Source organism: Chlorocebus sabaeus, chromosome X, assembly GCF_047675955.1.
Source record: "Chlorocebus sabaeus isolate Y175 chromosome X, mChlSab1.0.hap1, whole genome shotgun sequence".
NCBI classification, from domain to species: Eukaryota; Metazoa; Chordata; class Mammalia; order Primates; family Cercopithecidae; genus Chlorocebus; species Chlorocebus sabaeus.
This window is the reverse complement of record NC_132933.1, coordinates 75,316,028-75,338,273: the sequence shown is the minus strand read 5'-3', so window position 1 is coordinate 75,338,273 and position 22,246 is coordinate 75,316,028. Positions and strand designations below refer to the sequence as shown.

General features: G+C 40.6%; 1 protein-coding gene across 2 annotated transcripts in view; it reads right to left on the bottom strand.

The window, feature by feature from the left end:
• The window catches only part of MAGT1 (magnesium transporter 1), a 52,168-nt gene extending 29,997 nt beyond the window's left edge, over positions 1-22,171 (bottom strand). Inside the window, exons 1-3 of one of the 2 annotated variants that reach the window (XM_037989502.2) lie at positions 21,910-22,171; positions 13,045-13,214; positions 8,392-8,509 (exon numbers count right to left, since the gene is read on the bottom strand). In XM_037989502.2, the coding sequence (XP_037845430.1) occupies positions 8,392-8,509; positions 13,045-13,214; positions 21,910-22,107 (486 nt within the window). In that variant the 5' untranslated portion in view covers positions 22,108-22,171. Of the gene's footprint in view, positions 1-8,391; positions 8,510-9,314; positions 9,402-13,044; positions 13,215-21,909 lie in introns of those variants that run through there. The other variant, XM_073013557.1, reaches the window with a different exon arrangement.
• Between the last annotated feature and the right edge of the window lie 75 nt (positions 22,172-22,246).

The window sequence follows — 22,246 nt, the reverse complement described above, 5'->3', positions numbered from 1 at the left end:
AAGTGAAGAGACAATCTGTTGAATGGGAGAAAATATTTACAAACTATTCATTCAACAAGGAACTAATGTCCAGAATATACAAAAAATTCAAACAACTCTAAAATGAAAACAACTCTAAAAACTAAAATAGAAACAAAAAAAATTCAAATCACTCAACAGTAAAAAAGCAAATAATCCCATTAAAAAGTGGGCAAAGGACATGAATAGCCATTTCTCAAAAGCAGACACACATGGCCAACAGGTGTATGAAAAAATGCTCAACATCACTAATCATCGGGGAAACGCAAATCAAAACCACAGTGAGATATCATCTTCTCCCAGTTAGGATGGCCACTATCATTATCATTATTATGATTAGAAAAGCTCCTTTTCTGCTCGCCTGTCTGTTGCCTCCTTGCAATGTGTTTTCCTACTTTCTCTAATAAATCTGCCTTTCTTTACCTTAAACAAACAAACAAAAACAGATGCAAGGATATGGAGAAAAGGGAACTCATGGCCAGGCATGGTGGCTCATTCCTGTAATCCCAACACTTTGGAAGGCCGAGGTGGGTGGATCACCTGAGGTCAGGAGTTCAAGATCAGCCTGGTCAACATGGTGAAACCCCATCTCCACTAAAAATACAAAAATTAGCTGGGTGTGGTGGTGTGCGCCTGTAATCCCAGCTGCTTGGGAGGCTGAAGCAGGAGAATCGCTTGAACCCAGGAGGCGGGGGTTGCAGTGAGCTGAGAACTGCACTCCGGCCTGGGCAACAGAGCGAGACTCCATCTCAAAAAAAAAAAAAAAAAAAAAAAAAAAAAAAAAAAAAAAAAAAAAAGAGAACTCATACACTGTTGGTGGGAAATTAAATTAGTATAGCCATTATGAAAAACAGTATGAAGATTTCCCAAGAAACTAAAAATAGAACCAGCATTTGATCCAGCAATGCCACTACTGGATATGTATCCAAAGGAAAGGAAATCAGTATATCAAGGGGATACTTGCACCCCCATGTTTACTGCAGCACAATAGCAAAGATATGGAATCAACCTAAGCATCCATCAACAGACGAACAGATCAAGAAAATGTGGTATTGGGCCAGGCACAGTGGCTCACGCCTGTAATCCTAGCACTTTGGGAGGCCACGGCAGGTGGATCAGTTGAGCTCAGGAGTTGGAGACCAGCCTGGCCAACATGATGAAACCCCATCTCTACTAAAAATACAAACCAATTAGCCGGCAGGGTGGTGCACGCCTGTAATCCCAGCTATTCAACACACTGAGGCAGGAGAATCCCTTGAACCTGGGAGGTTGCAGTGAGCCAAGATCGTGCCACTGCACTCTAGCCTGGGCAACAGAGCAAGACTCCATCTCAAAGAAAAAGAAAATGTGGTGTATATACACAATGGAATCATGTGGAATACTCCACCATAAAAAAGAATGAAATCATGTTATTTGCAGTAATATGGAACTGGAGGTTATTTTGTGAAATAAGCCAGGCACAGAAAGACAAATATGGCATGTTCTCATATGTGGGAGCTAAAAAGTTGAACTCATGCAGGTACAGAGTAGAATGGCAGATACCAGAGGCTGGGAAGAGTGTATGTGTGTGTGTTGTGGTGGGGGGGTGTGGGGGGAGAGGGGTGCGGGAGCGGGCAATGAAGAGAGGTTGGTTAATGGGTACAATCATACAGTTAGAAGGAGGAAGATCTAATGTTCGATAGAGTAGGGTGACTGTAATTAACAACAATGTATTATATTACAAAACAGCTATAAGAGAGGACTTGAAATGTTCCCAACATATAGAAATGATAAATACTCAAGGTGATGGATACTCCAACTATCCTGACTTGATCATTCTATGAATGTAACAAAATATCACATGTACCCCATAAATATGTACAAATATTATGTTATCAGTAAAAAAACTAAGGTCGAAAAAAATTGGGTTTTCTGTTTTTATAAATCACTAACAGAAAGTATGTTATCTTGCTAAAATAAATGAAATTAAAAATTGTAATTTCCAAAAATAATCGCAGCCTAAATAGTAGAGAATTAAAAAGCATTTTTTGTTTTTTTAGATAAAGTCTAGCTCTGTCACCCAGGCTGGAGTGCAGTGGTACGATCTTGGCTCACTACAACCTCCGTCTCCCGGGTTAAAGCGATTCTCCTGTCTCAGCCTCCCAAGTAGCTGGGATTAAAGGTGCCCAACACCATGCCTGGCTAATCTTTGTATTTTTAGTAGAGACGGGAATTCACCATGCTGGCCAGGCTGGTGTCGAACTCTTGAGCTCAAGTTATCCCCGCACCTTGGCCTCCCAAAGTGCTGGGATTACAGGTGTGAGCCACCACGGCCGGCCTCAATTTCTTAAACTCTAGAAATTGTTTCCTTTGGTCTAATAAATCCTAAATGCACTAACCTTTTAGGTTACAATATTTTTATAAATGCACTGATTTTGATTTATGGTAACGGCTATGTGAGACTGGAATATGAATAGCACAATGAATGATATACTGTAAAATGGAAACATTAAGCCATTTTTTTCAACATTTACTGAATACCTGTTATGTGCTTAGCACCAACAGCTATAGGATATGGCTCTGCCATTAACTAAGTAGTAACTATATTCTAAGGGAGACTGTCAAACAACTACAGAGCTAACTCTACTGTAAGACAAAATGTGGATAAATGTATAACAGAAATTTAAGGCAAGTAGTATAACAATACAAGAAAAGGAGTGACTCATTTTTTATTTGGAGAAGTTGAGAAAGCTTACAGGGAGTATCTGAAACAAGGCTTAAAATGTAAGCAGAATTTTGAGAGTGACGAGAAAGCAGACAGGGAAGAAAGGATGCTTCACGTTGTTGTAAACCAACAATCAACAGTGCTGACATACGAGAGTGAATCAGGCCAGGCGTGGTGTCTCACGCCTGTAATTCCAGCACTTTGGGAGGCCGAGGCAGGCAGATCACCCGAGGTCAGGGGTTCGAGACCAGCCTGGCCAACATGGTGAAACCCCCATCTCTACTAAAAATAAAAAAATTAGCCAGGCGTGGTGGCGTATGCCTGTAATCCCAGATAGTCCAGAGGCTGAGGCACAAGAATCTCTTGAACCCGGCGGCAGAGGTTGGCAGTGAGCCAAGACCGCACCACCGCACTCCAGCCTGGGTGACAGCAAGACTCCATCTCAACAACAACAACAAAAAGAGTGCATCAAAGAATATGATTATGGGAAAGGTATGACTAGAGTAGAGTACATGAAGTTAGGACTAAGGAATTCTGGCTTCAGTCTATACACTACTCCTTTCAAAAACATGTTCCATGGAATCTAGCCAAATGCTCCATTAAGTGGTCCAATATGAGAAATTCTGTATATTAGAGCCCCCATTGGAAAGTATAACACGTATCAGCATCAGCATGTTAATGTCTCTGACCTCTCAAAAGCTGTGTTGGAAGACAATTCTTCACGAGTTTCTCAAGTTTCGGCACATCTTGTGGACAAGGGCCCTAACTGACTTGGTCCTGGACAATCTTCTCAAGGATATTTGTATATCTTTGGAAGATAGTTGAAACAGTCTTTGCAAAATTATGACTGAGACAGGGAAAGAGATCTAACTTAACTGACTCCAACTTGGTTCTAACCTCCAGGCTGTCCTTGTTCATTCCTGGTCATAGGCTGAACTAACTTTAGGAGAAATTTATAGTTTATAGTTTAAACAAAGACGGTGACAGTCCTTTCCCAAAGCAGACCTCCTTCTTGCCTGAGAACTAGATTGCCTTTGTAGGACTAACATTAGCCACAAGATGAAAAATTATGGTTTAGGAGTCATGCAGCTAGAGGCTACAAGATTCTGACCCTCCCTAAACTGCTCCTAAGATCAGCGCTTGAGATATTTTGCAGACCCTGCACTTGATGGATCAGCTGACATCACCCAGATCAATAAACTGGCTCATCTGATCTTGTGGCCCCCTCCCAGGAACTGACTCAGCACAATAAGACAGCTTTAACTCCCTATGATTTAATCTCTGAGCAATCAGCACTCCTGGCTCACTGGCTTCCCCCCACCCACCAAGCTATCCTTAAAAACCCTGCTCCCCGAATGCTCGGGGAGATTGATTTGAGTAATCATAAAACTCCGGTCCCCCACAAAGCTGGCTGTGCATGAATTACTTTCTCTATTGCAATTCCTCTGTCTTGATGAATTGGCTCTGTCCAGGCAGCAGCAAAGTGAACCCCTTGGGCAGTTACATAGTCTCCCTCCATAGCAAAGGGGAGGCACACTTACTATCCATTACAGAAAATGTGGGTTCCCAGAGCTTGGTATTCTTCTCCCATAATGCAGTCCACTGGCCCTCTTTGTTATTGTTTTTTTAAGAGTTGAGGTCTGGCTCTGCTGCTCAGGCTAGAGTGCAGAGGCACAATCACAGCTCACTGCAGCCTCAAATTCCTGATCTCAAGCAATCCTCCTGACCCAGCCTTCCGAGTAGCTGACCACTGGCCCTCTTTGGACTGCCCTATGGGAAATGGGGCTTGGGGAATCTATGACGTTTTGGCTACTTGTTGTGAGTAGTAAAGTCCTTTAACTTGAGCCAGGCATGGTGGCACAAGCCTGTAATCCCAGCTACTCAGGAGGTTAAGGTGGGAGGATTACTTGAGACCAGGAGTTCAAAACTAGCCTGGGCAACATAGCAAGACCCAATCTCAAAAACAAACAGCAAAAAGTCCTTTGCTGGACTCTGACTCAGGAGTGTCATATTTTCTGCCAGCATCCATGAAACTGTGGCAGACTAAGTTGTTAGCTTGCAAGTAGGGTAAGAACTTAGACCCTTCCCAGTTTTTGAAACCTGAAGTAAAAAGGAAACTTAATTTTGTTTAAACTAGGGTTTCCCAAATTAATTTTTTTCCAAGAATTCTTATTAATACCACATAGAAAAAACTCTAGGAAATGTTATAGCAGGCAATATGGAGAGAGCGCTAAATGGAAGGTAAGTGGACCAGTTAAAAGGCTACCGCATTAGCTTGAATGAGAGATGAATGTGGGCCTTGGAAAGTCAAGGGGGTATGGCTATGACACATGTTGTACAAGAAGATGAAGATGACAAAGAAGTGTCATTGGCTGGGCGCAGTGGCTCACGCCTGTAATCCCAACACTTTGGGAGGCCGAGGCAGGCAGATCACGAGGTCAAGAGATCGAGACCATCCTGGCTAACACGGTGAAACCCCGTCTCTACTAAAAAAAAATACAAAAAATTAGCCGGGCTTGATGGCGGGCGCCTGCAGTCCCAGCTACTTGGGAGGCTGAGGCAGGAGAATGGTGTGAACCTGGGAGGCGGAGCTTGCAGTGAGCGGAGATCGAGTCACTGAACTCCAGCCTGGGGGACAGAGTGAGACTCCGTCTCAAAAACAAAAAAAAGAAGTGTCATTAATGATACAGAACATAAGATGAAGTTTGGGTGAAAGTGGAAGAGAAAGGAGTCTAATTTGGGACATAATAAATTTTTAGATTGGGAAGTCATTCATGTGAAGATGTATAGCAAGGCGTTATATCCAGCTTTTTCCTTTTATGTTTTATACAATTGAGTAAAATGTATTCAAATACATGAATTAGACATATTTATAAACAAAGACAAAACTGAATCTGTCCTTAAGTATTTATATGCAAGGGGAAAGAACTAGTAGAGAGGCTGTAGTTAAAAATAGGCCAGGTACGGTGGCTCACGCCTGTAATCCCAGCACTTTGGGAGGCCAAGGTGGGTGGATCACCTGAGGTCAGGAGTTCGAGACCAGCCTGGCTAACATGGCGAAATCCCATCTCTACTCAAAATACAAAAAATGGCCGGGAGCGGTGGCTCACGCCTGTAATCCCAGCACTTTGGGAGGCAGAGGCGGGTGGATCACGAGGTCAAGAGATCGAGACCATTCTGGCTAACACGGTGAAACCCCATCTCTACTAAAAATACAAAAAGTTAGCCGGGCATGGTGGCGGGCGCCTGTAGTCCCAGCTACTCAGGAGGCTGAGCCAGGAGAATGGCGTGAACCTGGGAGGCGGAGCTTGCAGTGAGCCGAGATGTTGCCACTGCACTCCAGCCTGGGTGACAGAGCGAGACTCTGTCTCAGAAAAAAAAAAAAATTGAGCAAGGCATGGTGGCGGGCACCTGTAATTCCAGCTATTCAGGAGGCTGAGGCAGAAGAATCACCTGAATCCAGGAGGCAGAGGTTGCAGTGAGCTGAGATCGAGCCACTGCACTCTAGTTTGGGCAACAGAGTGAGACTCCATCTCAAAAAAACTAAAACTAAAAAGAAAAATAAAAAAAACTAGCCAGGCATGGTGGCAAGCACCTGTAATCCCAGCTACTTGGGAGGCTGAGGCAGGAAAATTGCTTGAACCCAAAAAGGCAGAGGCTGCCAGTGAGCCGAGATTGTGCCATTGCACTCCAGCCTGGGCAACAGAGCAAGACTCTGTCTCAAAAACAAAAAATAGTTGTGAGGGGTCATGACTGACAGAGCAGGTGGGTATGTGATCCAGGGCCCAGGAAACAGGTTCAGTTTCAAACAAGAAAAGATCTACTTTTCTACTAAGACTAGAGGTAAGGGGACAAAAAAAATCAACTTATGATGGACCAGAAACTTAAATCTAAGAACTGAAACCACAAAAATTCTAGAAGATAACATTGTAAAAACTCTTTTTTTTGAGACTGAGTCTCACTCTATCGCCCAGGCTGGCTATCTCGGCTCACTGTAACCTCCACCTCCTGGGTTCAAGCGATTCTCATGCCTCAGCATCCCGAGTAGCTGGGATTACGGGCATCCGCCACCACACCCGGCTAATTTTTGTATTTTAGTAGAGACGGGGTTTCACCATGTTGGCCAGGCTTGTATTGAACTCCTGACCTGACCACCTCAGCCTCCCAAAGTGCTGGGATTACAGGCGTGACCCACCACGCCCAGCTGAAAAACTCTTCTAGACATTCGCTTAGGCAAAGAATTCATGGCTAAGACCACAAAAGCAAATGCAGCAAAAACAAAAATGAACAAATGGGACCTAATTAAACTAAAAACCTTCTGTACAGCAAAAGGAATAATCTGCAGAGTAAACTAACAACCCACAGAGTGGGAGAAAATATTTGCAAACTGTGCATCTGACAAAGGACTAATATCCAGAATCTACAAAGAACTCAAACAAATCAGCAAGAGGAAAACATACAATCCCATCAAAAAGTGGGTAAAGGACAAAAATAGACATTTCTCAAAAGAAGATATACAAATGGCCAACATCTTATCAGGGAAATGCAAATCAAAAGTGAAATACTACTTTACACCTGCAAGAATGGCCATAATTAAAGTCAAAAAACAATAGATGTTGGCGTGGATGTAGTGAAAAGGGAATACTTTTAACACTGTTGGTGGGAATGTAAACTAGTACAACCACTATGGAAAACAGTATGGAAATTCCTTAAAGAACTCAAAATAGAACTACTATTTCACCCAGCAATCCCACTACTGGGTATCTACCCAAAGGAAAAAAAGTCATTATATGAAAAAGACACATACACTCGCATATTTATAGCAGCACAATTCACAATTGCAAAGATATGGAACCAACCTAAGTGTCCATCAACCAATGAGTGGATAAAGAAAATGTGGTATACATAAATCATGGAATACTACTCAGTCATAAGAAGGAATGAAATAATGTATTTTGCAGCAACTTGGATGGAGCAGGAGGTCATTATTCTAAGTGAAGTAACTTAGGAATGGAAAACCAAGTATTGTTATGTTCTCACTTATGAGTAGGAACTAAACTATGAGGATGCAAAGGCATAAGACTGATATAATGGACATTGGGAACTTTGTGGGGAAAGGGTCAGAGAGGGATGAAGGATTAAAGACTACATATTTGGGTACACTGTACACTGCTCGGGGGATGGGTATGCCAAAATCTCAGAAATCACCACTAAAGAACTTATCCATGTAACAAAAAACCACCTGTTGCCCCAAAACTATTGAAATAAAAATAAAAATTTTTAAAAAGAGGTAAGGGGATAAAGATATCTATAGTATAGATAGCTATACTAAACACTTCAATATTACATAATGGTGGGACTCGTGTTGTGATTTTAAAAATTCCTTAATACATTATATACTTAAAATGGTTAAAATGATAAAGTTTGTTTTATATATTTTACTACAATAAAAATATATATTATCTAAATACTACCCAATTTCCATATTCTAGTAGGTTAGCATTGATAACTACATTTTATGGTTAGCTCAAGTTTAGCTTTTAGTTTGCTACTCTAGATCTTACATAAGAGCAATCCCATTTAATGTCTTATAGCCACCGAAAAAAATGTATTCCACTTTCACTATATTTTACCTATTTTTACATAGCAGAATAAACCAAAGATCTTACCATTTGAAATACATCAGAGCCTTCATCAAAATCCACCATGGCAAAAAATATCCTGTTGGTGAATGCACTGGAGTATCGCCAGGAGTTTGCCAGGATCTGGAATTCTTCATCAGCTTGCCTGGATGCAATGAGATTTGTGAAGACAACATATAAAACAATTTTTGAAAGCAATCTCGTTTATCACCAGTAAAACAGGTCCAAGCAAGCAATAGCAGTTTTTCCAAAGGGAGAAACAATAAAAAACACTGACAAGTAGGTCAGACTCTGCTGACAGGGTTAAGACAAACCTTGTTTTGGCATAAGAGAAGCCTTATCCAAAGTTAGGGATTTCATGAGAAGTAGTAATTACCTGACTCCGCCTCATACTTTGTGCCTGTCTCTTATCCCAAAACTCTTTCAACAATCACTGGAAATATATAGCTAATTATCTCTACAGTAACTTTCAATACCCTAAATTACTTCTAACAGTTCAAAGACAAGACAGAAGTGTATTCCCTAAAGAAAGCAGAAATACAACATTAATCCATTTTTAAAAATCTAAAGTGCAAAAGCTACTTGGTAAATAACACAATCAGATAAATTGTTAGGATGAAAGATAAGAAGAGTCTAGGAATTGAAATTAATTGAGGCCAGCTCACACCTGTAATCCCAGCACTTTGGGAGGCTGAGGTGGGTGGATCACCTGAGGTCAGGAGTTCAAGACAAGCCTGGTCAACATGGCAAAACCCTGTCTCTATTAAAAATATGAAAATTAGGCCAGGCGCGGTGGCTCATGCCTGTAATCCCACCATGTTAGGAGGCCGAGGTGGGCGGATCACAAGGTCAGAAGTTCGAGACCAGCCTGGCCAATATGGTGAAACCCCATCTCTACCAAAAATAAAAAAAAATTAACAGAGTATGGCGGGGGGCACCTGTAGTCTCACCTATTTGGGAGGCTGAGGCAGGAGCATCGCTTGAACCTGGGAGGCAGAGACTGCAGTGAGCCGAGATCACACCACTGCACTCCAGCCTGGGTGGCAGAGCGAGACCCCATCTCAAACGAAATTAAAAAAAAAAAAAAGAAAAGAAATTATTGAAACCTCAAGTCATCTTTGCATTTTTCCATATCTCCCATATGCTTTTAGTTCTCATGATCTGTCAATTCTTATTTGTGATAAAATTTTCACTCCATACCCTCTTGTCTATTTTTATTGCTATCATCTAAGGTCAGATCTTTGTTATCTAATAGTAGGATATTTAAAAATATTGACTCTGGTTTCTCCTTCTCCAATCCTTCCTTTTTTTTTTTGAGACGGAGTCTCACTCTGTGGCCCAGGCTGGAGTGCAGTGGCGCCATCTTGGCTAACTGCAACCTCTGCCTCCCAGTCTCAAGCAATTCTCCTGCCTCAGCCTCCTAAGTAGCTGGGATTACAGCACCCACCACCATGCCCAGCTAATTTTTAGATTTTTAGTAGAGACAGGGTTTCACCATGTTGGCCAGGCTGGTCTCGAACTCCTGACCTCAGGTGATCCGCTTGCCTCAGCTTCCCAAAGTGCTGGGATTACAGGTGTGAGTCACCATGCCCAGCCCTCCTCCAATCCTTACACTGCAACATACATCCATATTCCTAAATTACTACTTTCCAGAAACACTTCTCAGAAATCACTGTTGTTTTCTTATTACATTCAGAATACATTCTCTAACCTCCTTTACTAGTTATTGAAGGTTCTTTATCACACAGCTTCAAACAATACATCTAGTTTTTATCTAGTCTTACTACTAATCAATATCAAACAGTAACCTTTAATCCCAATATTTTATTTACTCCTATCGCTGTACTCTTGTGTACATCATGCTTCTAACCAGAATATCCTGCCTGTATCAAAATCTTATCCATTTGTCTAGCCCTAACACAAATCTTATTTCCTCCATTAGGCCAATCCAAATCACTCCTATTAACTTTCTTTCCTGAAATTTTACAGTATTTATTATATGTACAGTTGATCTGGTACTTAATCACAAATTGCCTTATATTGCCATCTAAATTTTCATATGCGTAACTCATTTCCTTAACCAGATGATAAGGGTAGGGTATCTATTTTACAATTCTCATCCCAATAGCACCACAAATACAGTATTATTCATGTTGCTGTTGCTTAATTTTTATTTGTTGAATGAGTGTAGAAAATTTTGAGTTAATATTAAATTTGGTCTTATAGAAAGTAAGATGCCAGTAAAAGCTTAGGTTAGGAAGAATTCCATTAATTTGCATTTAAGAGAATTATGAAGGAGTTTGTGTTTGTTCCCTGCTATTTTTGTATACTCTTGATTCCTACTGAGTGAACTGATGGAACTAGAAGTAATTCTAGATTTCAAGTTTATTCAGTTATTACTTATGATTCCTTTTTCTTTTATTTATTTTTAATTTATATTCAGCATATACTCCACAAAATAGGCACTATGGAACCAAATACCTTGACTATACCCTAGCTCCAGGGAGAAAATCGTTAAAGAAAAGTTATCAAGGCTTGGGGTGGCAGAACACACCATTCTGAAACAAGCTGTCTATTCCTTTGCATGACTCTCAGGCTGTCAGAATCTGGAGAACCTCCAAGTTTTTACTAAACCAATTATTCATACAGTAGCTTTGTCATTTTATTTAAAGTTAATTACCAAATCAGATACACTGATCTAAAAATAGGAGTAAAAAGACACTAAAAAGCAAAAGGTATTTTATTTTTTAGTATCCACCATTTTGAATTGTTCATGGTGCTTTTATTTAAAAAGAAATAGCAATCTTTGCTCCTAAGATCATCAAGAAACAATAAAATAAAATCAAGAAACCACTGTTTGATGAAAACTTAAGCAAGACTAGTCTCCATCTCCAAGGTTTACAATCACTATAAAACAATTGGGAAATTAGAAACATCCCTAAATCATGGATCTTTGGGATTAAAAAAATAATTAATATACCCATCACCTTACCTATTTATTATTTTTTGGTGATGAGAATATTTAAAATGTTTTTAGCAATTTCAAAATCTACAATACATTAACTATGGTCACCATGCTGCGCAATAGATCACCAGAACTTACTCCACTCATCTAACTAAAACTTGGTACACTTTCCCCACCGTCCTCTCCCAAGCCTCTGAAAACCACAATTCTACTCTGCTTCTAGGAGTTCAACCTTTTCAGATTTCACATGAGATCCCGTGCATCTTTGTTTTTTTGTTTGCTTGTTTTTGAGACAGGGTCTTGGTCTGTCACCCAGGCTGGAGTGCAGTGGGATGATTACAGCTTTCTGCACTTTTGACCTCCCAGGGTCAAGTGATCCTCCCACCTCAGCCTCCGGAGTAGCTGGGACTACACCACACCCAGCTAATTTTGTTTATTTTTATAGATACAAATTTTCACTATGTTGCCCAGTCTGGTCTCCAATGCCTGGGCCCAGGTGATCCTCCTGCCTCAGCCTCCCAAAGTGCTGAGATTACAGACTGAGCTACCACACCCAGCTGCATCTTTAAAAAAAAAAAAAAATTACCAACCGGGTGTGGTGGCTCACGCCTGTAATCCCAGCACTTTGGGAGGCCGAAGTGGGTGGATCATGAGGTGAAAAGATCGAGTCCATCCTGGCCAACGCGGTGAAACCCTGTCTCTACTAAAAATACAAAAATTAGCTTGACGTGGTGATGTGCACTTGCAGTCTCAGCTACTTGGGAGGCTGAGGCAGGAGAATTGCTTGAACCCGGGAGGTGGAGATTGAAGTGAGTCAAGATCACGCCACTGCACTCCAGCCTGGGTGACAGAGCAAGACTTTGTTTCAAAAAAAAAAAAAGAAAAGAAAAGAAAAGAAAATTACCAGTTTTCTTGAATTCCAAACTTGGATGAAGCCACCATTATTGCATTAGTAAGCATCTCAAGTATTGGCATTGGGTAGACCAGTTAAAATTCTGGAGCCTGTTTCTTCTAAAAATGGTAGGATATTTGCTTTACCTACCTTTTGGGATTTTGACAATACAAGAGTATGAAGTTGAAAGCACTTATAAATAATAATAAAATACTACATCAATGTTACTGGCATACAGTTACATAAGTTGATACTGATTTTTTTTTTTTTTGAGACAGAGTCTCGCTCTGTCGCCCAGGTTGGAGTGCAGTGGCGTGACCCTGGCTCACTGCAACCTCTGCCTCCCAGGTTCAAGCGATTATCCTGCCTCGGCCTCCCAAATATCTGGGACTGCAGGCAGGCACCACAATGCCTAGCTAATTTTTTTTTTTTTTTTTTTTTTAGTAGAGACGGGGTTTCACCATGTTGGCTGGGCTGGTCTTGAACTCCTGACCTCAGAAGATCCACCTGCCTCGACCTCCCAAAGCGTTGGGATTACAGGCGTGAGCCCCCATGCCCGGCCAAGTTGATACTAATTTATAAGATGACTGATCTTTAAGTTACTTTTATGATGGCTACCACAATTATTTATCCATGCTTCCCCCACTAATGTGGATAATCAAGAATTGACTATAAAAGAGCAGTAGTATTGCTACCATAGACATCCTGAGTAAGGTATACACATTATTTAACTACCTACTGCACTGATTTGGCTCTTCTGGGATTGAGAAATGGTTGACGTTATATGAGTTATTTAATTTTAAAGTGTAGTTGAAGTTCATACTTGCAAACGACACACTGTCTATGAAGTTGGAGAGCAGTGAACATGACAATAACGGAGTAATTTCTCGGTGGGGCTTTCACAAGGCGACGGAACTTGTCTCCATTCATTCTTATTACAGGTCTTTTGTTAGTCCATTCCATCAGCTGACTAACCTTTTCAGATAACACCATCTAAAAAAGACAAAGTGAGCATGCTATTAATATACTCAACTTGGCATTTAAGTTCTTTTAATTAGGCAACTTACTTAAAACCAATACTAACAAGCTGAGGTATACAGAAAATGTGAGACATAAAATCAAAATTTGGTAGTTGGGCTGGATAATTATTCTTAAAATACATTATTTCATAATATTTAGTCAGACATTATACTTTTGAAGTAATGAATTATGAATGAATGAATGAATGAACGAACGAATGACACTGTCTCACTCTGTCATCCAGGCTGGAGTGCAGTGGTACAATCAGGGCTCACTGCAGCCTTGACCTCCTGGCCTCAAGGGATCCTCCCAACTCAGCCTCCCAAGTGCTTGGAATACATACATGTTCCACCATGCTCAGCTGATTTTTGTATTTTTTGTAGAGATGGGGGTGTCACTATGTTGCTCAGGCTAGTGTTGAACTCCTGGGCTCACATGATCCTCCCACCTCGGCCTCCCAAGTGTTGGCATTATAGTCATGAGCCACTGCACCCAGCCAGAATTATTTATTATTTACTAATAACATAAGACAAAAATAACAAAACCTTTCATTTGCCAAAAATTCCAAAGAATGTTGAGTTAAACCAATGGCCAGTTTTATACACAATTTTACTTCTCTCAAAAAAAAAAATACAGTGAAAATCTTGAAAACGAAGAGTAAAGTGGGAGGAATCATTATTCAATTTTAAGGTTTACTATGTAGCCACAATAATCAGGACAGTGTGATACAGATGAAGGGATAGGATCACAGAACAACAGAATAAACAACCCAGAAATAAAACCATACAAGTGTAGCCAAATGATTTTGCACAAAGGTGCAAAAACAACTCAGTGGAGGAAGAATAGCCTTTTCAACAAATGGTGCAGAAGCAATTGGTCATCCATAGCCAAAAATATGAACTTCACACCTTATATAAAAACTAACTCGGCTGGGCACAGTGACTCACGCCTGTAATCCCAGCACTTTGGGAGGCTGAGGCGGGTGGATAACCTGAGGTTGGGAGTTCGAGACCAGCCTGACCAACATGGAGAAACTCCATCTCTACTAAAAATACAAAATTATCCAGGCGTGGTGGCACATGCCTGTAATCCCAGCTACTTGGGAGGCTGAGGCAGGAGAATCGCTCGAACCTGGGAGGCAGAGGTTGCAGTGAGCCGAGATTATGCCATTGCACTCCAGCCTGGGCAACAAGAGCGAAACTTCATCTCAAAAAAAAGAAAAAAAAAAAAAAAACTAACACAAAATAGATTATATACTTAACTGTAAAACTATAAAACTTTTACAAAAATAAATAGGAGAAAATATTCAGAAGCTAGGGGTACACAAACGGTTCTTAGGCCTGACAACAAAAGCAGGATCCAAAAAAAGAGAAAAAAATTATATACTGGACCTCATCAAAATTCAGCCGGGTGTGGTGGCTCATGCCTGTAATCCCAGCACTTTGGGAGGCTGAGGCGGGCGGATCACTTGAGGCTAGGAGTTCGAGACCAGCCTGGCCAACATGGCGAAACCCAGTCTCTACTAAAAATACAAAAATTAGCTGAGCATGGTAGCACATGCCTAAAATGCCAAAATCCCAGCTGCTCAGGAGACTGAGGCATGAGAATCGCTTGAGACTGGGAGGCAGAGGTTGCAGTGAGCCAAGATTACACCACTGCACTCCAGCTTGGGTGACACAGCGAGACTTTGAATTAGTTATAAATATGTGGAGTTTTCTTACACAAAATTTTTTTGTAAGAAAACTCCACATATTTATAACTAATTCAAAGCACATATATTTCTTTTGTTGGCATGATTATATATCTATATGGTTGAATAGAGATAGGAGGATGTAAAACTATGTAAATACCTGTTACTTCACACTTGTTTTTCTCAGCCCCATACAGATTATGTAGTCACCCTGAATAAAATAGCCAAATCATATTTGTATTTGCTGGTAACTGTCAAATTTAATTTGAAAATATGGCAAAATTAATTATTGCTTCTAAATACAGATTGTATATTTTAAAATGTGAACCGATATTGTCTGTGCTGTGATAATCATTAAAACAGTATCAAATAATAGCAATTCATTTTGTTGGAAAAACTGAAAAAAATTGAAAATATGTGGAGTTTTCTTACACAAAAATTATTCAATAAACTTTTTCAAGTAGGTCTACATAAAAAATTTATGGCCAGGCAAGGTGGCTCAAGCCTGTAATCCCAGCACTTTGGGAGGCTAGGGAGTGAGGACTGCTTGAGCCCTGGAGTTCAAGACCAGCCTGGTCAACATAGTGAGACCTAGTTAGTACAAAATATTATAAAATTGGTCGGGTGTGGTGGCATGTGCCTGTAGTCCCAGATACTCAGGAGGCTGAGGCAGGAGGATCACTTGAGCCCAGGAGTTCGAGGCTGCAGTGAGCTCCGATCACATGTCACTGAACTCTAGGGGGGACAACAGAGCAATACCCTATCTCTAATATATATATATATATATAAAATAGAGGAATTATAATCCTTATTCGCAATGACCTCTAATATATATATGTATAAGCATATTTGAATTCATCTAATACTGACCACAACTTTGCAACATGTATATCTCTATGAATGAGATATATATATATATATATATACTTATGAGGTACATGAGATGTTTTGATACAAGCATGTAATATGCACTCATCACATCATATAAAATGAGATATCCATCTCCTCAAGCATTTATCCTTTGTGTTACAAACAATCCAATTATACTCTTAATTTTTTAAATCTACAATTAAATTATCCATTGTGCTATCAAACAGTAGGTCTTATTCATTCTGTTTTTTTTTTTTTTGTACTCATAAAGCATCCCCCCTCCCCCCACCACCCCCAGCTTCTGGTAGCTATCATTCTAAGCTCTATCTCCATGAGTTCAAGTGTTTTCATTTTTAGCTCCCACAAATAAGTGACAACACGCAATGTTTGTCTTTCTGTGCTCAGCTTATTTTACTTAGTATAACGACCTCCAGTTCCATCCATGTTGTTGCAAATGATAGGATCTCATTCTTTTTTACGGCTGAATAGTACTCCCAAAACTTATTCGTGTCTTTGTTCTAACCATCAGGGTTTATTCATAAAAATTCTTCATATTTTCAGCTTTCTTAATCATCTACCAGTCCTCAGGTGTTAGTATGAAGTAGAACGAAACAAATTCTTAGTTAAGGTATACATTTGCAACTCCCTCCTTAAATTAAGAGATCTGGAACAGATCTGGAAATATAACTGGCAGATAATTACTGAAGAAGACAGTGAACAGAGAAGCGAGCATTTTTAATCCTTAAATGCCATCTGCTCCATTATCAGTTCACCTACTTCCTGGATAGGGTTAAAATCTATGGTTGTCCCCTTTCCTTAGTTTTTAATTTTTTGGTGGTGTCTCCAATTATTTGTTCCGCAATTGCTACTAAGCCTATTTCTCTGTAATCAGATATTTTCTAGAGAACTGCAGGGTTTTTTGCACATGTGATACCTTCAAGTGTCAGTTCTCACCGCAAAGTTTTTCCAATGATAGCCTGCCTTGTTAAACATCCCAAAAAGATCAACTGGAAAACATTTACCACCCAGAGGACTCTCACTTTATTTTCTAACATTTACTTAACGTCTTTCTAACATTACCTAACATCTTCTATGTGCCAGGTACTGTATTAGGTACCTTACAGCCCTCATCTCATTTAATTTTCACAACAGCCAAAGAAATCAGCATTTTTTCCATTCTTCTGATGAGGAAAATGAGACTCAGAGCAACTTGTTAAACATCATTGGGGGTGGATTAAAGCATATCCTTTTTAAAACTACAGACTTTTTTTGAAAAATTGGGGAGGGAGACCCATCTGCCATCCTAGCATTATCACGACCAGTTTTATTATGCTTCAGTATGCATTGCGTGTTCATCACTTTCCACGTTTCATATTATTTATTTATTATTATAGATTCCCAGAAGAAATATGAATAATTTTATCAAAGACCATGCTTTTTCATTTTTATCATGCTGCCTAAGATAACACTAGATGCGAGGACGAACAACTTCCCTTCCACAAAAAGGGGAAAGGATTCACCATAAAATAAAACCAGTCGCTGCAAAAACAAGCCTTTGTTGCCTAGCAGAAAACATAGGCTTTGGAACTAGACAGACCAGTGTGGGATCCCAGCTCAATTTCTTAGAGCTGTGCTTCTCTGAGCAAGCCCCCAACCTCCCTCTTACTTACTGTCAGCTCCCTTATCTATCTATCTATCTATCTATCTATCTATCTATCTATCTATCTATCTACATGGGGTGGACAAAGACGAGCCTGGCTGTATTGTTCAGGCTGGTCTCAAACTCTTGGCCTCAAGGGATCCTGCCACCTCAGCTTCCCAAAGTTCTGAGATTATAGGCATGAGCCACCATGCCTGGCCAGTCCCCTCATCTTTCAAGTCCCATCATCTTCCAAAGGGAGTTGCTTACTCTGCAATGTTAATGTGTGGATTATAGATAATGAGTATAAACTATGGTGCCTGGCATGGAGAATGCATTCGACAAATATCAGAGAATAAATGGCTGGGCTCAGTGGCTCACGTCTGTAATTCTGTCACTTTAGGAGGCCAAAGCAGGAGGACTGCTGGAGGCCAGGAGTTTTAAACCAGCGTGGTCAACATAGTGAGATCCCGTCTCTACAAAACATTTTTAAAAATGTAAAAAGGAGAATAAGGCCATGTTCCAATGAAAGCATTGTTAAAGGTATGAATAATAAGCAGGGTAGCATTCCATTTAACAACAGACAACTATGAGGAACTTGAGTGATTTTTAATCATATTCATTTAGAGGAGGTATCTTTTAAAAATAACATACACACACACACACACACACACATACACACACACTTTTTTTTTTTTTTGAGACAGAGTCTCACTCTCTCATTCAAGCAATTCTCATGCCTCAGCCTCCTGAGTAGCGGGGACCACAGGCATGTGCCACCATGGCCGGCTATTTTTTTTTGTATTTTTAGTAGAGAGGGAGTTTCCCCAAGTTGGCCGGCCTGGTCTTGAACTCCTGACCTCAAGTGATCCACCCACCTCGGCCTCCCAAAGTACTGGGATTACAGGTGTGAGCCACTGCACCCGGCAATAAAATAGATTTTAAGATCAGACAATATCCTATTATTTAAAGTCAAGTTTACTATAGTAGATAGACCTGGAATTTTTTTTAAATAGTGTTTTCAAAAATGGACAAAAAAATGTTCTGCAACAGAACACCCATATTTTGAAACTGTGTCTAAGGAGTACCATAGTAATCTTTTTAAAAACAGCCTAAACCATTCTCAGAGAGGGAAGGAGGAAAAACTAAATCATCTTTGGCAGCCTATATAAATTACATGCTTACTGATGAGAAAATCCAATTTGATGTTGTGAAATCTAAGAAAACCTACAACTGAAAGAACGGATTCCTGGCTGAACACAGTGGCTCATGCCTGTAATCCCAGTACTTTGGGAGGCCAAGGTGGGTGGATCACTTGAGCCCAGGAGTTCAAGACCAGCCTGGACAACACGGCAAAACCCCATCTCTACAAAAAATACAAAAAATAACTAGGCATGGTGGCACATGCCTGTAGTCCCAGCTGGGAAGGCTTAGGTGGGAGGATCACCTGAACCCAGTGAGGTCATAAGGCTGTACTGAGCTATGATCATTCCATTACACTTCAGCCTTGGCAACAGAGTGAGACCCTGTCTGGAAAAAAAAATATATATATATATATATATATACACACACACACACACATATATATATATATTTATTTATTTATAAAAAGAAAGAACAGATTCCTGATTTTATATAAGTACACAGTTAATTCGATGTTTGTTGAGGACATTTTGACAGACAATGCTGGATGTGAGGTAAAGAAAAATTAAGAAGTTTCAGCATTCAAGATGCTTACAGTGTTAGGGCAAAGACTGGCATATAAACAAGGACAATACAGGTCAGGCACGGAGGTTCACTCCTGTAATCTTAGCACTTTGGGAGGCCAAGGTGGGAGGATCACTTGGCCCTAGGAACTAGAGGCTGCAATGAGTCATGATAGTGCCACTGCACAGCATGCAGCCTGTGTAAGAGGCCCTGTCTCAAAATATATACATACATACCTACAATAACTATATGATGTGCTGAATTCATCTCAGTTCACCTGGAGGCACCAAGAAAACTTTAGCCAAGGAAGAAAGAAGATACTGTTTGAGCTAAGACTTGAAGAGCAGGAATCTTCAGGTGAATGAAAGGGTGGGGTAAGAGAAAAGGAAGATATTCTCACATAAGTCCTGTACATGCATGAAAAGGGTGAATGTAATTCCAAGAGAGTACAGAAGGATCAAGGAAGGCATGTCATCTATTGCCTTAACATAAAATTCACATAACATAAAATTCACCATATTGACCATTTTAAAGTATACAATTCAGTGCTGGTTCCTTTAAAAAAAAAAAAAAAAAAAACCTATTTTCAGCTAGGCCATTCTGCTTCCAGTTCAGTGAGAGAGTCAATGAATAAATATAATTTCACTGGTAGAAATGTTAAGTTTTAAAAAGCCTTCACTTTTTTTTTTTTTTTTTTTGAGACGGAGTCTTGCTCAGTCGCCCAGGCTGGAGTGCTGGCTGGAGTGCGGTGGCGGTGGCGCAATCTCGGCTCACTGCAAGCTCCGCCTCCCGGGTTCACGCCATTCTCCTGCCTCAGCCTCCCAAGTAGCTGGGACTACAAGCGCCCGCCACTAGGCCCCGCTAGTGTTTTTTTTTTTTTTTTTTTTTTTTTTTTTGTATTTTTAGTAGAGACGGGGTTTCACCGTGTTAGCCAGGATGGTCTCGATCTCCTGACCTCGTGATCCGACCGTCTCGGCCTCCCAAAGTGCTGGGATTATAGCATCAGCCACTGCGCACGGCCAAGCCTTCACTTTTTAATTAAAAAGAACAAGTGCACTAGGCACAGTGGCTCACACCTGTAATCCCAACACTTTGGGAGACCAAGGCGGAAGCAACACTTGAGCCCAGGAGTTCCAGACTAGCCTGGCAACACAGAGAGACTCTGTCTCTACGAAAAGATAAAAAAGTAGCTGGGGATATTGTGGCACATGCTGGTAGTCCCAGATATTCGGGAGGTGGAGATGAGAGGATCACTAGAGCCCAGGAAGTCGAGGCTGCAGTGAGCCATGATTCCGCCACTGAACTTCAGCCTGGGCAACAGAGCGAGATCCTGTCTCAAAAAAAATAAAAAAAGAAAAAGAAAAAGAAAAAAAAATGTGATCATTGTGGAAAATCAGGTAATACCAGCAATACCAGCATGTAAAGTAAAAAGTGAAAACGTTCTGCTCATCGACAGTCCCAACTGTCCAGAGATAGCCACTGTTAAGGTACTGTCATGTATCCTTACAGAGATTTCTCTATACATACACATATACTTATATATAGGGGATGCTGTTGTTTTCAGCATAAAAAATTTCTAAGACATAAAATTATGTATTGCTCTGCATCTTGTTTTCCACATAATAGCTTAGGATCCTCCCAAAGAAGGACATCAATTTCTAGTTTCAGTGTCTGAGCCTGCTCACTTCATGATATTTTTGACAATTGTATATTTTTATTGTATTCTTTGCCAATCTAATAAGCAACTCATTAAGTTTAATTTCCTTGCTTAGTTTTTCTTATGTAATAGTTCGAATATTTAGAAACATAGAGAAGATAGCTTTCTTTCTTAATTCAGTTCAAGTAGAACAAGTATCTGAAGTGCTTAACTGGTATTTTTAAAGTATGTGTACAGTTCTTCTGTAACAGAGGAAGCACAGAATGTACAGGAAATAGCATTAGAATGACTGACGTAGGGTTTGAGTCCTTGTTCATTTTCTAAATTTAAGACTCTATTTTTCTCATCTATAAAATTAGAGGGTATAAATAATTGCTAGTAGTCTTAAAGTTCTAAGAGTATATGACTCCAAATCACGAACGTTTGAAAACACACTGTTAAAATTCCTCTACTTGAATTGCTTAATGGTGAGAATACTCTATCTCCTCCACTTCCCAAAGCCTATAAATTCCACAAGATCTTAGTTTTGTTCATGTATACCAAGCGCCTAGAACATTGCCTAGCATGCTTACATTTGTGGAATGATTGAAAATGGTTAGGAATTTTCAATCTGGTAAATTGTCTTGAAGCAATTATTTGGACAAAATAATAAACCTGGCATAATTTCACTCTTCGGTCTAACTCTCACACTCCTGAAATGAAAATGCTACAAAATAGAGAACTCTTATACATCATTCTGGGAGTTACATCTGAGATCCAACAGTAGAGAGTCTCAGATATTCTACTCCCGGGATCTAAGTCGAACTCCCCACCCCCAACACCTGATGGGGCCCACACTCAAAAGTGTCAAAACTCATAGCTATGCAGATTCACAAGCCTATAGAAGTCGGGCTGTCACCTACCCTACCCCACTCTCAAACTCTATATCCCCAGAAGACGAAGAGTTACAGTTCCTTCTCTCACGAATTCCACAACTCCGAAAACCGCGGAATTGAAGCCATCAGGCATAGAAGCGGCAGGGAAAGGGGGTTGGGAAGAGGCGAACAGACCCTCTCAAGCCCCAGTCATTGGGAAAAGTCCATGTCGCTGGAAACCGCGTCCTCACCTCCTTCTTTCTTTGGGCAGAGGCCGAGGGAACGTCGTAAACGATGAGTAGCGCCACCGCCATGGTCACAGAGACACACCAAACCCACCAACGCGCTGCCATGTTCGCTCCTCTCCCTTCTATAAGCGAAACTTTGCTCCGGCTAGGTCTGAGGGTGGGGCGTGAGAACAGGCAAATCGACCCCTTGCCTTTCCTCATTGGTCCAGCTCAGCCCTGCCGGGCGACCCCCTCACATTACGTCACAGTGCCCTGGCGCTACACGCCAGCTAATAGACGGTTGATTTCTAACTGGCCCCGGCAGGCCAATAGAAAAAGGATAATCTGGAGGTTTTTCATT